The following is a 16,882-nucleotide window of genomic DNA, read 5'->3' as shown; positions in this document are numbered from 1 at the left end:
TTTTAAATAATTTGACAAAAGGAATACATTGTGGTTTGAAACACTGCCCTATAAATAGCTGTACTGGCAAATACTCAGTACAAATCCATCAGCAGATCCCAGTTTGGCTCTTTCTCTCCCTGTCTGAGACCTCCATTCAGCCAGTCACTCAAAAGCTACTGCAGCTTGAATGTCAAATGTTCAATTTTTCTGATGCCAATGTAGTCTTAGTTGAAACGCTCCTCCCAAGCTAATACATTGCAACTTTTCCTTTTCCTATACAAAATTGGTACAAGGATCAGGGAATTTAATATATTTTTCTGGTACAAAAAATATCTTTACATCTGATTTTTAGGTAACTTGAAACAGATTGGCTGTAGATATTTATTAGTTCATAAGAAAAATGCAGGCAGAGATTTCTCACCATGATTTCTTCAAGCAGTGTTTTCATATGTCCAGCTACAACCTTTCTGAAATCATGATATAGAAAACAGGAATTAGCACAAAACAGTTGAAAGTAAAGACTTATCATTAGCACTGATGCATGTGCCACTAATTTGGAATTGACCCTTATTTCAGCAATAACTAGATTGAATATTAACCTTTCTTTACTAAACTCACTGTTTCAACATTGGTGATACTCTTACACTCTCTGCACCATGATAAATACTTGGTAAGATTTTAAGATTCTGTTATTGACTACTGTAGTGAATTTATGTAAGAAGTGTCAGGAATAATATTTTAAATTCCTTTAAAAACCAATACCTTTTAGATATTCTCAACCATCTTTGATACACAGTTGCAATCATAAATTAAGCCATTATAAATTATTCTGAATGTCACCATCGTCGATCCTCTATGAATCTGCATGTGATTTCTAAGCCAATATCTGTATACACTAAAAAATTCTGAAGCTGCATTAAAAAATATATTCTGTCTCCAAATCTAAATCTTACTTTCATTTTTACTTAATAGGAATTAATTAAATGGTACTTAAATAGATACATTCAAATACATCTACTACCAGAAATTATAAATGAGATCAATAACGTTATTAAAAATTTTGAAATGATGATCACATTTTAGAAATGCAGATTTAGTATCATTTAACCCAGAAAATCAGAACAGAGAACAATCACAAAATAGGCAGGATAACATTATGTTTGAGAGCATGATTTGGATTTGTTCAGAGATTCCACCAGTAACTAAATACGTGACCTTGACTGGGTGACCTGGTTTCCCTGCCCCTCTTCAAAATTCATCTATTAAATGGAGAAATTAATAGTATCTACCTTGCTGCGTTTTTTTTATAAGAATTAGTTGAGTTAATGGCTATAAAATAATTAGAGGAATGCCTGGCATATAAGTGCTATGTTGTGTTTATTATTGTTATTATCATTATTTCTTTATTATATTATTCAATGTGGCAAGCATTCTGTTTTGGCAGGAGAAAACTAGAAAATACTCAGGTTTTCCTTTTCAGTGTTAGGATTCCATTGAAGAACTACTTAGAGAGGTTTGTTTGCAAGTAATTATTTGAACTGGCCCAAGACATTTTTTAGCACATAAATTTAAACATAATGTGAACTATTTTTCTTATTAATAAGTGGTACATATAAAATAAATCCTTTGGCTTAAAATTAGCAGCAACAAATATAAACAAAAATGGCTAACATTTATTTAGTGTTTACCCTATGACACGTATTGTGCTTAACATTTTTCACAGTTGGTATGAAATGCTGTGAGCAATGATAATTGTGATCCCTTAAAATGTGAACTTAATCAACTATCCCAAATGGATTTTGTTTAAAATATTTAATCATTATATAACAAGAGGTTTTTTATAACATTAGTCTTCTATTTGAATCCAAGTATTTGGTTTCTCTTCTCTTGCTGTCTCTTTTTTAATATGAAATGCTGCATTAAAATATACTCAGTACTGGGTCAGCTATAGCTAATAAGTGGCATATATTCCTTGTCTTGGATGACTTTGAAGACCTCAAATATTATTTTTGCATTCTTGAGAAAGTGCATGGGTAGGGATGAACTTGCACTCTTTATGTGTCACATCATAGGGTAGAATATGCAAAATCTATTGAAAATAAATAGGGCAGGTGGTAAATAAAACTCAAAAGTATCTTTATATGTGTGTGTGTGTGTCTGTCTGTGTGTACATATATACAGTTATATAGTTCAACTATTTTTAAATATTTTCAAAACTGAGATATCCTGATTTATGTCAGCATATACTTAATTTAGGAAGCCTGTTAAGCTTTCAAATTAAAGTCGTCAACAGGAAGGAACTCTTAATCTATGTAGTATAGAAGTATTAGTTATGAACTTAAAATAAATATAGAATCAAAATTTTAAACTTTATAGTATCTAGTTATAAGGTAGCACCGTTATCATGGAATCTGATACACCAGTACTTTTTTTCCCATTAGTTCAAAAGTTAAAAATGAAATTATTAAATGAATTACAACATACATGTATTGAACAACTCCTCTGTGAAATACACTGTACTATGACATAAAAGATAAATAAGTTAAGTCTTCATTTTCAAGAGTCCTTAACCATGGTATGGAACATAAATCAGCACAAATCACAATATAAAACTCAACATTGTGTGTCAAATTTTTACTTTTTTGTTTGTTTGTTTTTGTGTTTTGCTCTTTCATCTATGAAGCTTGTGACTGCTCGCATCTGGGTAATAATTGTGACCCAAACACTGGTCGATGCATTTGCCCTCCCAATACCATTGGAGAGAAGTGTTCTAAATGTGTACCTAATACCTGGGGCCACAGCATTATCTCTGGTTGTAAGGTGAGTGAATCACTTTATTTCATCTGATAATGTTTTTTAACAATTTTTATTTTGGTAGAGGTCTATAGCTGGGCATTCCATATCCAATATTGTATTACAAAACAACATAGAACTATCACGATGGAGTCAATGTAGATGTTGATCAGTATCTTACATTTTACTTGTGGAAAAGATGATGAAGTAAGGTACACATTTATGCAGCTTCACCCAAGGCACCTACCATAAAAGGAGAAAAAAGAACAACAAAATCTGTAATAAAATGGAAATAGCTAGAGCTTTATATTTAGACACAATGTAATTTATCTGCACAATACAAAGAAATTAGGAACTAACTAAAGGAATTTGCCAAAAATTTATAGGAATTACCCTCAAATTACGACTAGGTTTCAGTTTCTAGTAAACAGTTGAGATAATTCTGAAGCGTCATATTAACAACCTTAAGCTTAGAAAAATCCTCAATTTTTTCCATGGATGGGCCATAGAGTATTTCATGACCAGCCTCACATTGAGAGAAATCTATCCAGCATCAGGGTGGATGTAACTATTAAGTTTGAAGATTCACAAAGCTACATTTTTGGAAACAAAACAAAAATTTATCAAGAAGTCTGGACTCATGAATAAGCCATTGGGAAACTTAGGAGGTTTCCATTCTATTTACAAAGTCGCACGATGTGGCCAAACTCTAATGAAACTCCTGAAATTGAAGCTGATGCATAATGCTCAGGGCATAAATCAGGATGAAATATAGACCAAGTTTCTTTTTTTAAAAGTGGTTATATGTTTGATACCATCATGTTTACTGATCCTTGAATAAACATTATGTTGCTTGAAGTTGATTGAAATTTTTTGATTACTTTGAACCACTGTTAGAAATCTAAATTTCTGAACAGACACTTCATCATTATGAACAATTATTAAAAAATTCACAGAGCCCTCAAAGTATTTATGAGCATATATTCTACTATTTTAAAATACGTGAAAGACTATTATCTAAATCAACAGTGATTTGAGTTATAACTTTCCTTTCTTTGCGTCATGGATAATTTCTCTGTGCTGAGGTGTGAGCATATACACCATTTGAGCTTTTATTGAAAAAGAATTAAAAGCCTGCCATCTTTCTCTAGCAGGGAAATAGTGCACACATCCTTTGTTGCTAACTAAACATTATATCTAATTATGATTTAAGTTTGATGTTGGCTATAGTGCTATTTAAACATATGGCTGATGGTCTCATTTATTCTTTACTATAACTTTCTTTATAAACTTCCTAATTTGCAAAGGTCCTAAGGTCTATTTGTATTGTAAATTAATATTTAAGAATTAATGTTAGGTTTTATACCATAAATTGGGTAGTAGACATTTCATATTTTAGTTAAATGATAAAGATGTCTCACGAGACATCTTTTTAATTTATTACATGATTGTAGTTTCCATCCATAATTTTCTATTTCTGATTATGGCCGATTTTGTTTGAATGAAGGAAAATATATTTAAGTTAATCATCATTATTTTGAAATCTCATTCTACTCTTGATGTTCTATAAGGATGTTACTTGGGGTGATGACAGTGGGTTATTATTCTATGACTTAGAAAAATATGTCCATGTTTGTAGTATAATAAATAATCACATTTTGGGTTTAAAATAACTTTTAGAAGCCACCGCTATACATCCCCTTTTACTGTATATCAATGAAGACATAAAAAAAACTTAATTATAAAGATACGAAAATAAGGCCTAGTGATTATTTTAATATCAGAATCAGGGAAAATAGTTCACCCAGATTAGGACAGGAAAGAGATGATCTATGGGAAGCTGGTGATTGTATATCACATCCTAGAAAGAATAGTCCCATAAGTAAACTACTGTTGGCAGGAACAGAAGCAGGAATATCTCCAGTAGTGGTAGATAGGAGAATTAAGCTGAGCAATGAATGTGTGAGAAATACAAAGTGAAATCCAGCCAGACTTAGATCTGGGAATTTGGCAAGTTGTTACTCATATGAGTCTGCCATAGAGCTATAGATCTGAGAAAAATAATAGTACAGCACCAAAAAGAGTTAGGTGATAGACGACGTGCAAATACTATGGGGTAACAAATTCAGACACAGAGTGAGAAGGTACCTACTTGGATATCAACTCAGGACCCACTTGGAAGACAGAAACACGTTATTTAAACCGGGAAAGAAGACTATAAAGACTTGTTAACTGGTAGAAGATGGTTACGAAAAAAGGATAAAAGAGAGAGATAAGGGATCCTGAAGTAGCAGATACAAAAGAGCTACTGCTACTAAGCTAATGGGCTGGGGGAGGGGACCATAAAGAAACCAAGGCTAGAAGAGGTCACTTCCCTATCTTCCGCCCTGACAAGGCTGAGGTTCAGACATCTTTGAAAAGAGTGTGGCAACCACAGGAACATGCAATCTGCCTACGGTAAAACAGAAAATAATCACACTCACAGAGAGAGAGAGAGACAGACAAAAAAAAACTTGGCAGAGTTTGGGGGCAATTGCTAGTCTGTGGACACCACCTACCATTGTGGAAGGCTGTGGGCATGCTAGAGCTATTTAGCAGCAGCCTGTCATGGTCAGAGCAAGTACACAGATTGAAGCTACTCAGAAAGCTGCCTGAAGGAGAGAGTGGCCTCAGAGCAGAGCTGGAATTCTTTCTGGACCACAGGACTCCCATGCTAAATAATAAAATAATAACGACAATAGAAATGAAGAACCAGGACCCAGGTGCTAAGTGTCCGCCCACCACTATGACCTCATCGGGTCTGTCTAGAGTCCTCTGTCGACTAAGTTTAACATTCTACTTCCTGATCACAGAGAAACGTCTACAGTTTGTAACTACAGTATCACAAAACAGGTCAAGGAAGTGTGAATTTAAAGCTCAGAGACAGTAGATTGATCATTGGCACAGCTAGTCTCTGAAAATGATTTATTCTAAGATCCTAAATGATATTTTAGAAATCCACTTGGCATTTTTATTACATTGCAAGGAGATATGAGCTCTGTAAATCAAGAGGAGAAAGATTTAAAAGAATATAAGACAAAAAGACACATAGATGAACGGAAATAAAGAAATTGTTGAAAAGAAGCTAAAAATGCAGTAGTGTAATTAAAATAAGCATGGATGACATACATATACGATAGAATTTTCACTGTGGAAAATGGGAACTATAAAATAGAAGACAAATTTGGGAGGCAAATATGAAAATGACTACAGAAGACATAAGGATGTATAGATTTGGCAGATAGAACTGATATGCTTTAGAAATTATAGGTGATCCTGGAGAAGAAAAGTGGTCAATTAGAACAGAAATAAAAATAAAAAACAAATCTGAATAATACTGGATCAGGATACAACTTTGTTCTCAAACTGAAAGAACTCACCATGTTCCAGTCAATTAATAAGAAAAAAAACCTCAAATTTTTAAAAATTCTAGTAAAATTTTGAATTACTTAAATAAAGAGAAAATCTTATGGCTATCTAGGGAGAAGAAAAAAAAAAGGTTACCAACAAAGCACCTTAAATCAGTCTTGCCTGCAAAACTAAATGTCAAAAAACAAAAACAAACTCTAGATATCACTTCTCTACATTCTCTCTGGCTTCCCAACACCTCGTTTGGTGGTTCTTATATGTTTTCACAGTATTTTGCCCTTGGTCTATTATATAATGCTTATTCCATTATGTTATATTTGTCTCCTTTCATTGCACTGTAAAGTATGTCTCTATACAACCTAAATGCCAAAAAATGAAATGATAAGGTAAAATGACTTTGTCTAAGATTTAATCTATGAAACAAAAAGCATTTGAAGAAAACCCATACCTAAATCCTCCTTGCCACAAAAAGACAGAGAATATACATTTCCTTATTCAATAACGTTATGGTTTCTAGACATGCATATATTTTAGTAAATGCAGGCAGCAATTTAATTTTAGTTCACTGATATTTCCCAAGCGACTAAACTAGAACAATACAAAGGATATAATAGACACATGATTAGTATGTGTTTAATGGGAGCATAGAAACATTAGAATTAAAATGTTAAGCTATTTCCCAGGAAATGGTATTAGTGGTTGCTGTTTTTATCTCTTCCATAGGCTTGTAACTGCAGCACGGTGGGATCCTTGGATTTCCAATGTAACATAAACACAGGCCAATGCAACTGCCATCCAAAATTTTCTGGAACAAAATGTACAGAGTGCGTTCGAGGTCACTGGAACTACCCTCACTGCAGTCTCTGTGACTGCTTCCTGCCCGGGACTGATGACACGACCTGTGATTCAGAGACTAAAAAATGCTCCTGTATTGATCGGACTGGGCAGTGCACTTGTAAGGTATGTGCTGCCAAAATACATTAAGGAAAAACTTCACTCGCTTCTATTTTCATACCTTAGTATTAACTTCATTCAGAGTTCATTATTCCTACTTCATTAAGCTAAACAAACAGTAAAACAAAAACTCATTGCCAGACACAGAGTTTTTATTGACGTATGTTCATGAGCACACTGATAAGCACTGCTTTTTATGAACATATTTTTAACCAACGCCTAACATTTTTTGTTGTCTAGTTCATAGAGAGGATATATTTTCAATGGTAAATTTTTCTTTATCTACCTGCTTTGCTCAAACAAGAATAATCTGCGAGGGTGATAAAGACGGTTCGCTTAAGCATCATCAGAGAAAATCACAGCTAAATAATAAGTCTAAGAAAACCATTCCTCCTCAAATGAATCTGAAATCACTGTACACTGAAATATATATTTACTGCTGTGGAAGCTCAGTAAAATTCCATCACATATAAACACTGACATTATAAACAGTGACTGTGGAAATTTCAGCCCTCATTAATATTGTTAAATGATGTAGGAAAAAAGCCAATTAAAAATGATAGAGGGGTTTTTTCCCCCACAGATATTTCTGAAAAATCAGTCCCAGGGTAAATGCAGTTGAGACTGGGTCAGAGGTATCTTTTCAAGAAAAAGTCTCTGCAGAGAGGGACAGAGGAACAGGAGGATGAAATTCAGGAAGTGGTTGTTAAAATAATCTTGAGAATTTAAGAAAATGGGAGCTTTTGCCATTAAGGGCCCTGAACAAAACATAATGTACGATTCTGCATTATTAAATATTATAACTATGACCACGCGTTATATTTAATACATGTTATATAAGTATATATACATTATATAATGATTATACAAGTCTGTGTTTTAACATGCTGACTTTTTTTTTTTACAACTTTACATCATATCACTCTTTAGGAATCAGTATTTCTATTTTGCTTTTGGAATTCTCATGACTCTCATATTACAGCAGAAAAGCAGGAAATGTGCTGCCTAGATTAAAAAAAAAACACACAATGTACAATAATATCCTTAGCATGGTGCTTATGTATAAATAGAGCATTTTTTAGAACCATGAAACCCTAACAATGAAATCAACTACATCCGCCATTTGAGATGGGCGTCTCACATTCTGCATTGTTTTCTTTTTTGTTTAATTGTTGTTTTTTTAAGTGAGCTCATGTATTTCATTCTCAAGTTTATTTCTCTCATAATGTCGCCATGATGGACTCTGAGGAACTCTTATCTTTCTTCAGGTGAATGTGGAAGGTGTTCACTGTGACAGGTGCCGACCTGGCAAATTCGGACTGGATGCCAAGAACCCACTTGGCTGCAGCAGCTGCTACTGCTTCGGCGCTACTACTCAGTGCTCTGAAGCACAAGGGCTGATCCGTACGTGGGTGAGTAAGGACCTGCTGAGCCATGTAATGATATAATATTAGCTCCTGCTGGTGTCTTTAGCCAGGCACTGAGGAGTAGGAGGAAATGGCAAAACATTTCAGTAACCTTGTCCCCTGCGCACATTTAGAAATGGTAGAGGGGCCATGTGCCATTGGAGGGTTGGAGTAAATGCCTTTTTAAATCTTCCTTTAAAATAGTTCATTTATTGTTGATGAAGAAATCGATGCCAAGGGTAAAAGTCAAACAGTGTAAGGGAAACATGTTTGGGGACGAGAAAAGCTACATTCTGAAGAGTCAGGGCCCCAGAGCATGAATGTCGATCTGTGCTAATGTTGTAATGAAAACCAGGATTTGGTGCCCATTTACTCCAACCAGCTTTAGAGAACCCTAGATTTTTAGGGCAGAAGCACGTTCGTTTTTACTTTAATTTTCCTTCAAGTCTTCCTACTTTTAAATTTTATTTTTTATTAGTATAAAAGACTCCAGTTTCCACAGAGGTTGTGGTTTTCACTATGCAAACAAGTAAGAAAGATGTATCCCTTTGCCCTACTTGCTCACTATGCACTAGTTCTGTTTCTTATGAAAACACTTCATCAGAATGGGGATGATGGTGCTGCAGAGAGACACGCAGTCCATAACTTAGCTTTAAAGAAGTGCCTGGAAGACTGAACTCAGTCTCCTGCTGTGTTCTGATCACATGTAGGTAACTCTGAACCCTGAACAGACTATTCTGCCCCTGGTGGATGAGGCACTGCAACACACAACTACCAAAGGCATCATGTTCCAAACCCCCGAGATTGTTGCACACATGGATATGGTAAGACAAGATCTCCATCTGGAACCTTTTTATTGGAAACTTCCAGAACAATTTGAAGGAAAAAAGGTAAGGACAAGAACTTTAAAGATACTTGAGAACAAAGTAAAATAAGGTTTTGGAATCACTCCATTTGTCTAACTCATCACTCCTCCTATTATGCTGTCAGTTGATGGCCTATGGTGGTAAACTCAAGTACACCATCTATTTTGAGGCTCGAGAAGAGACCGGTTTCTCTACGTATAAACCTCAAGTCATCATTCGAGGTGGGACTCCGGCTCATGCTAGAATTATGATCAGGCATGTGGCTGCTCCTCTCATTGGCCAGCTGACAAGGCATGAAATCGAAATGACAGAGGTAAGCTTGTTGGTTGTTTGGTGCAAGGATGTCCATGTTTTGTATTCAGTTTTGTGTAAGTGGTTTATTTTCTTGTTACAGAAAGAATGGAAATATTATGGTGATGATCCACGAGTCAGTAGAACTGTGACCCGTGAAGATTTCTTGGATATATTATATGATATCCATTATATTCTTATCAAGGCTACTTATGGAAATGTCATGAGGCAAAGCAGGTAAAGTATAATGGAAAATACCCAAGTTAAGTTCTTATTCTAGAGTCTATAGGGAAGATCAGTAAGACGTCAAACAAGAAAGATTTAGAAATCTTTGCTTTGGAAACGTGATGATAGAAGACAAGTCAAAGATGGCTTCCAGGTTCCGTGGTAGAAGTTATTGCCACTCCCCCGAAAAAGATGAGAAGAAATTTTAAGGGGAATAAATGTTGAATTGACCTTTGACATGGTCAGTTTTAAATGCCAGTCAGAAATTCAAGAGAAAAGTCCTGCAGGGTAGAGGTAATTAATTGTTATACTATAAATAGATTGCAAGATTTCTGAGAAAGTGACCTCCTTTAACCCTCAGGGGCACCAGGTAGGGACAGGTTGGTCCCAGCTCTTTCAACCATGAGCATTATCATCTGTTTACAATCATGTACCATACAATATTATAATTTTATCTGTGTATCATAACGTAAAAAAGATCGGGAATCACACCGAATAGAAAGGAACACAGAAGACCAGCAAGAATGAATTATGGAAGCCAAAGGATGGGAATATTATAAGGGACTAGAGTGTTTTAATTTGACCCATAGAGGTGGAATAAAATAAGACATTCTGAAACTAACACTTGGGATCACACTGGTGACATTCTTAATACCAGTTTTAGTGGAGTTTTGGACAGAAATAGTCTCAAAGTTTTGAGGAATAAATGGGAAACACTGACTCTAATGTCACAAGTGTAGACTAATGGTTGCCATGAACATAATTGCAAAAGGAGGAATGAGATAGTGTCAAAGGTCAAGGGATAATTGTTTAATCTGAGAGAAAAGTAAGCATGTTAACAGACCACGGGGAAAGAAATTAATAGCAAGGAATATGTTTTAAAAGTATGAAGTTAAGAGGATAAATAATGGAGAAACCATGAGACTTCAACTTTATGAGCACACATAGTCATGTTCCTTGAATGGAAGGGACAAGTTATCCAATGAGATAAGATGAGGAATCACCCAGCGATAGTTAGCTTTCATAGTATGGGGACAGAAATTTGAGTTCAGTTCATACACATAGTTCAATTTCTCTGGCAGATCAGTTTCTCTGTTATGTCCTGTGAGAATATATAATCAATAGATATTTGAAAATAGTCTTATAAAGTAAATCTGTAGACCAGTCCAGGAAAACAAAACAAAACAAAAACATTATGAAGTCACTCATTGGCCAACCAATGACTATAAAAATACTAGATTTCAAATGTTTACACTGTAGTAAATACACAAGGTCAGACAATTAAGTTCATGAACTCATCCTAGAAAAAGTGCTACATACCTCATTACTGAATATCACTAAGGTCACCTTTGAAGTACTCCCCTTGGGAAGCTATGCACCGACACTGGCACCGAGTCCACCCTTCAAAGCAATTTTGGAACTCTTTTTCTGGAATGGCCATCAGAGCTGTCATCATATTACCCTTGATGTCCTGAAGGTCATGAAAATGTCTTCCTTTCATATTTCCTTTATTTTGGGGTAAAGAAAGAAGTCATTGGGGGCCAGATCAGGTGAGTATGGAGGGTGTTCCAATAGGTATTTGTTTACTGGCTAAAAACTCCCTCACAGACAGTGCCGTGTGAGCTGGTGTGTCCTGATGCAAGAGCCGTGAATTGTTGGTGAAAAGTTCAGGTCATCTAACTTTTTCATGCAGCCTTTTCAGCACTTACAAATAGTAAACTTGGTTAACTGTTTGTCCAGTTGGTACAAACTCATAATGAATAATCCCTCTGGTATCAAAAAAGGTTAGCAACATCATTGCAATAAGTTGTCGAACTTAATTGTCAGAAAATCCTTTCCTTTCATGCAGAAAATCTTTATTGCTTTTCTGATTATACCAAAAGTAACGACAATTGGTAAAAGGATAAATCAAGGACCAAAATACATTTTCAAATCTGTAATCCTTTGGTTTCCTTTTCATACTTTTCATTTCTAACAAGAGATGATTTTTATGTGAAATAATAAAAAACATACCAAAAATGTACTGTCAGCCATCCTGTTAATTATTTTAGAATATCAAATAAATGGAAATCAAGTGGCAGAAGCCAATGCAGGGTTGTATGTTATAGAAGACAGCAGGTGGGTGTGCAAATATATTATTTTGCAAATTGCTCTGTGCGGTAGTAAAAGAGTTTGGTAGTACACGGAACATTTTCTTACTGTAACTGATAGAAACAATGTTGTCATGCATTTTTCATTATACTTTCTTTGCCACTCTCACACAGACTCCATCTTCCTACACTGTGAGGTTGTCTTTTTTCCCATAAGTCTCTTTCTTTTATCATCTTATTTCACATACCGCACTAAATAATCCCCTTCGTTTTAAGAGATAATTTTTTGAAACTTTAGAACAAATAAAACTTCACTTTTTTCTTGGCTTCATAAAAACTAGAGTCGTCATCTAGCAAAAATAAGAACAAATAAAGCAGTGGAACATCACTTGATTTTGTAACACGGTAGAATTGTGATTGGGGTCAAAAATATGTTTGAATCTTTCCCCCAAAGTAGTTAAGATATAACTTTGCAGCTTTGCTCAGTTGCAAATTTAAATGTAACTACTTAAATTTGCAGAGCGTTTCAGATTGTATTTGAGATTCAGACTTTGTATATGTCGTCTATGCTGAAATTTTCTTTTTGCATTGCTTTTGTCTTCTCTTATATTTATCTGAAGGCCATAACAACTTCATATTTTAGTATTCATTGGACATGAAGCTTGAGTTTGGCCAAATCCCTGATTCAGGAAGAACAGTTGTTCTCTAATCCTCTGAGGGGGAAAAGAAAAAAGGTTCATTGCAGAAATATCTGTTGTTGACACTGTTCAAGTTGCACTTGGTTTTCAAATACTCACTAGTCTGCATGCACGCTCATGTGCAAGAGAAAGAAAATGTAACTAGTAACATTTAACATGGTTATAAAACACCATGAGATTCCAGTGGAGATGACTTGTCAACAAACACCCAGTTACTATTATATTTTACTCTCCCACAGTGAATCAAGGGAGAATGTAAAGGTAGAGTCTTTCTTATAGGAGGGGAATGAAATCTGAATTTTTAATTGAACGTGTGTTTCATAAAGGCTGTCTGATCTTCAGACTGCAGATTATAATGCTAGTGAAGTCTGAGTGTGCATTCATAATTTAATGTCAATGAAACCTAACTTTGCCTATTATGAAGTTTATGATTCAAGCTCCTTAAGCTATTGGAAGTACCTTTTTATTGAAGCAAAACTATTCACTGTCTCATTTAAAAGTTTATTTGCAGAACATTTCATGTTATCAGTTAGTCATGAAATAGTCTGAGTTTATGGAGTGCATATATTTTTTTAATGTGTAATTTCAGATTGATGAAAAGGGTATCCATGTTTTCATTGTGAATCTTTTTTTTTTCAATTATAAGGACCTTTCCACCAATAGGAAGAGTGAGTTAAGTTACTTGAAGGATTTGTTTAATAAAGTTAACAAAATAGTAATTTGAAAGCATTTTATCAACAGAAAAATATTATCAGATTATGCTCAGTCATTGTTTTCTAGATGGTTTTCTAAAGTTCTAGAAAGGACATTCGGAGACTCAAGAGGAAGGAATCAGGGACAATTGTAAATTAAAAGCAATTTCACTAGCGACTATGGGGGATTTCTAATGGGAAATAACCACAGGTTGTCTCTTTGAAAGAATGTAAATGTCTAATTAATTGTCCATGTCTACCTGAAGCCTCTCACATTTTAAAAAGTGAAGGAAAAAAATCTTTACAATAACTTTTCAAGAGGACACCAGACATCTAATTTACTAAACTCCTTATGATTTATGTGGATATTTTCCTGATGTTTTATCTCAATCTTTGGGTAAGCACAGATACAAGAATAAGATGTGGCACATGAGCCCCTGGAATTTAGAGAGATTCAAAACAATAAAAGAAGCTTAAGGTTACTGACAGAAACCTGAGAAGACTCTTCTTGTAGGATCGACTGTTTGCTAGGTGATCTTAACTGACTGGTATGGTAATCTAAGTATATGCTTGCCGTTTCCAGGATTTCTGAAATTTCAATGGAGGTAGCTGAACAAGGACAGGTAACAGCAGTGACTCCTGAAGCTCACTTGATCGAAAGATGTGATTGTCCCTCGGGCTATTCTGGTTTGTCCTGTGAGGTAAGCTGGTTCCTGCTTAAGCTCAGCTCACTTAACTAACCAAATAGAAATACGCCCAGAGCTACCTTTGCTACAATCAGTTTTACTTTCATGCATATCTTTAACTATTTCATCTGATTTTTCGCTCACAGTGTAAGACACAGCAAGAAGAGAATGCTGCTATTGTTACTTAGGGATAGGAGTCACAGCTGAAGGGAGGTATTTGATAAAAATTAAAAGATTTGTAAAAATATGGAGCAGTCACAATAAGAATGTTTTCATAAGGCCCATTAATTATATCTGATTTATTTTCCTGACACCTCTTATGAATAAAGAAATTTAACCTGCATTAGGTTAATATTGTTATTAATGGAATAAGCAATTATATATTCATGTATTGATTTACTTGTAAATAATTTATACATCTTTGGTAAATGGGATTTGGGAAGTTTTACTAGTTGTTAACTGCAGTGATCATAAAATAGGATTATATTGGGTTTTAAAATAGTGTTTTTATGTAGAACATGACAAAATTTGGACACTAAATAGAAGACTGTTCCCTTCAACACAGGCTTCAAGAAGCCCATAGATTGTTCCCAAAATATCAGTTATTCAGTCATTATATTTTTAAAACTGCTTAATTTACTTTCTGGGATATTCCTCTGACTGTCTTCAGAATCGGCACATTTTCTAAATTTTTATCTTCTGGAAGTCGATTTAATTTTTGCAAATATTACGTATGAGTAGGAAGAGTATGAAACAGGGAAAGGTGGAATGGATGATACACTGTCCTGGGTTTGAATCTCGACTTTGTCATTTTCTAGGGCTAAGATCTTGCTCAGTTTACTAAACCTCTTTAAGCTTCAGCTGGTAAATCCCCAAGCCCTTGAGTACCTTGCACCACATTTGCTCCTCTCCTGCAGACCCCATCACACTCCCCCACAGTACAACAACTGAAGGCTGACATGGGAGGGGCCTCTGGGACCCAATCCAGTCCTACGCGTACCGCAAGAATTATTTCTCATTATTCAGATAGGTTGGTTCCCACAGCATACCAGTAAGATATTTTACTATCTCCTCCACCTACAGTCTGAGAATCCCATGAAGCCTAAATGAGCTATGAATGTAAAGGGCATATCACAGTGCCTGGAGGTAGTCAATGTTGGTTGGTGTAGTTAATATTAGCATTTATGGAATAAGTAGTTGCAGATCCCTATATTGGTTTATTTATAAGTAATTTTATACATCTTTTATAAATAAGATTTGAGAAATTTTATTAGGTATGGTGAATGAGGCATGTGATGGCACCAGGTCAAAACTAAAGTCAAAACTTCAAAATAGGAGTATAAATCTCTTCAGTGGTAATATAGTATAATAAAATAAATAAAAAAAAACAATTGGTTTTGGTGATTCCTACCTTGGACAGGGAATTTGCTGTCTGTTTCTGGACCACAGATTGTTTACCTGTATAATCATCATGAGGATTAATTTAAATGAAAACATATGTGTGAAAGCTCCAAAGTAAACTGAAGTGCCATTCAACTTTGTAACCATCATATGGTGTCCACATTGCTCAGAGAACAATTTCATAAGAATGACTTCAAAATTCTTGTGAAACATCCTTTGGAATACTTCTACATCTTTGCTTGTGACTGCCCTCAAGGGCAATACTCATTTGAATATTTCTATTTGATCCAATAACTAATCAAATAATCCATCTTATTATTAAATCAGAGCTCCCACATACACGTTTTCGTTTGTATATACACCAGTTAAGTAGATTGCAATTCTGTGCATAACCCACAAAATATACATGTGCACACACAGTGTATATGTTAAAAATGAGACAGTCACACACATAAAATTTGCTATAAGCCTGAATGATTTAAAGGCAGAAGACAGAAAGAACTTTCTAGAGAAGAGGTGATTTTTTTTTTTTTTTTTTTTAATCCCCAGTGCTATTTGGCTGTACTGCTGACTCACTGTGTGGCCTGGGTCAATCCCTTAATTGCTATAGGCCTTAGTTATTACATAGTTATCCAATCTAAAAAAATTACAGTTTGGCTTTTGAAGTTCTAAAATTGTTTGATTCTGCAGTATCATTTTGCTATAGAAGATATTCAGTAAGATTGACCTTTAAATATCTTGAAGAGAAAGTTACTACTGCTTTACATTTCTCTTGCATTTATTTAAAATAATACTACTGTTCATTTATGGATAACGTTAGTTGAGTAGCAAATTATTTTAATGTAGTCTTCTTTCCATTCCAGATTTGAAATGTTAAAAACTCTCCTTATTGTGATCGGTAGGCCCTTAAAAGAGTACATTCTAAAATATGCTTTCCCATTAATCTTAGTAAATTTCTATCATTATATGAAAATACAAATTAGCACAAATAAAGCAAATGATAAATGAAGGAAATCAAGACAAACTAGGAATACATACAAACTATTATCTGCATTGGTGGCTTCACCTATTTCTCATGAATTTCACTTAAGCTCCTATTTATAAATAATAATTACAGTAATATCTTAGTGGAGAGATTATGACAATAAAGGCCTGTTTCTCATAATAAGGTACCTAAGGTGTTCTCCACAACCCATTGCCTTTATTATATATCTTATTTATAATTCATCTTGATTCTAAAATATAATTACCCAGGCATAAAATCTAATCATCAAAGCAAGAGCTATGGAGAGTTTTGAAATAATACATCCCATTCCAGTAACATATGCTTTGGGTCATGAACACACAAAGCAACCCCTTTACAATATTTTCACCAAATCTATGGTATTCT

The 16,882-nt window shown here is 34.6% G+C and overlaps 1 protein-coding gene across 7 annotated transcripts in view; it reads left to right on the top strand.

Moving 5' to 3' along the window:
* Positions 1-16,882, top strand: part of LAMA2 (laminin subunit alpha 2) — a 521,442-nt gene that overhangs the window by 342,932 nt on the left and 161,628 nt on the right. For all 7 annotated transcript variants that reach the window (XM_074333566.2, XM_074333563.2, XM_088795458.1 and 4 more), the window contains 7 exons: positions 2,666-2,802; positions 6,907-7,143; positions 8,406-8,549; positions 9,254-9,433; positions 9,534-9,722; positions 9,804-9,937; positions 13,989-14,106. In XM_074333566.2, the coding sequence (XP_074189667.2) occupies positions 2,666-2,802; positions 6,907-7,143; positions 8,406-8,549; positions 9,254-9,433; positions 9,534-9,722; positions 9,804-9,937; positions 13,989-14,106 (1,139 nt within the window). The remainder of the gene's footprint in view (positions 1-2,665; positions 2,803-6,906; positions 7,144-8,405; positions 8,550-9,253; positions 9,434-9,533; positions 9,723-9,803; positions 9,938-13,988; positions 14,107-16,882) is intronic.

This window comes from Rhinolophus sinicus, chromosome 2 (assembly GCF_057876585.1).
Source record: "Rhinolophus sinicus isolate RSI-liver-muscle chromosome 2, RSI-T2T, whole genome shotgun sequence".
Taxonomy (NCBI): domain Eukaryota; kingdom Metazoa; phylum Chordata; class Mammalia; order Chiroptera; family Rhinolophidae; genus Rhinolophus; species Rhinolophus sinicus.
The sequence above is the reverse complement of the archived record's forward strand: the minus strand, read 5'-3'. Positions and strand labels throughout refer to the sequence as shown.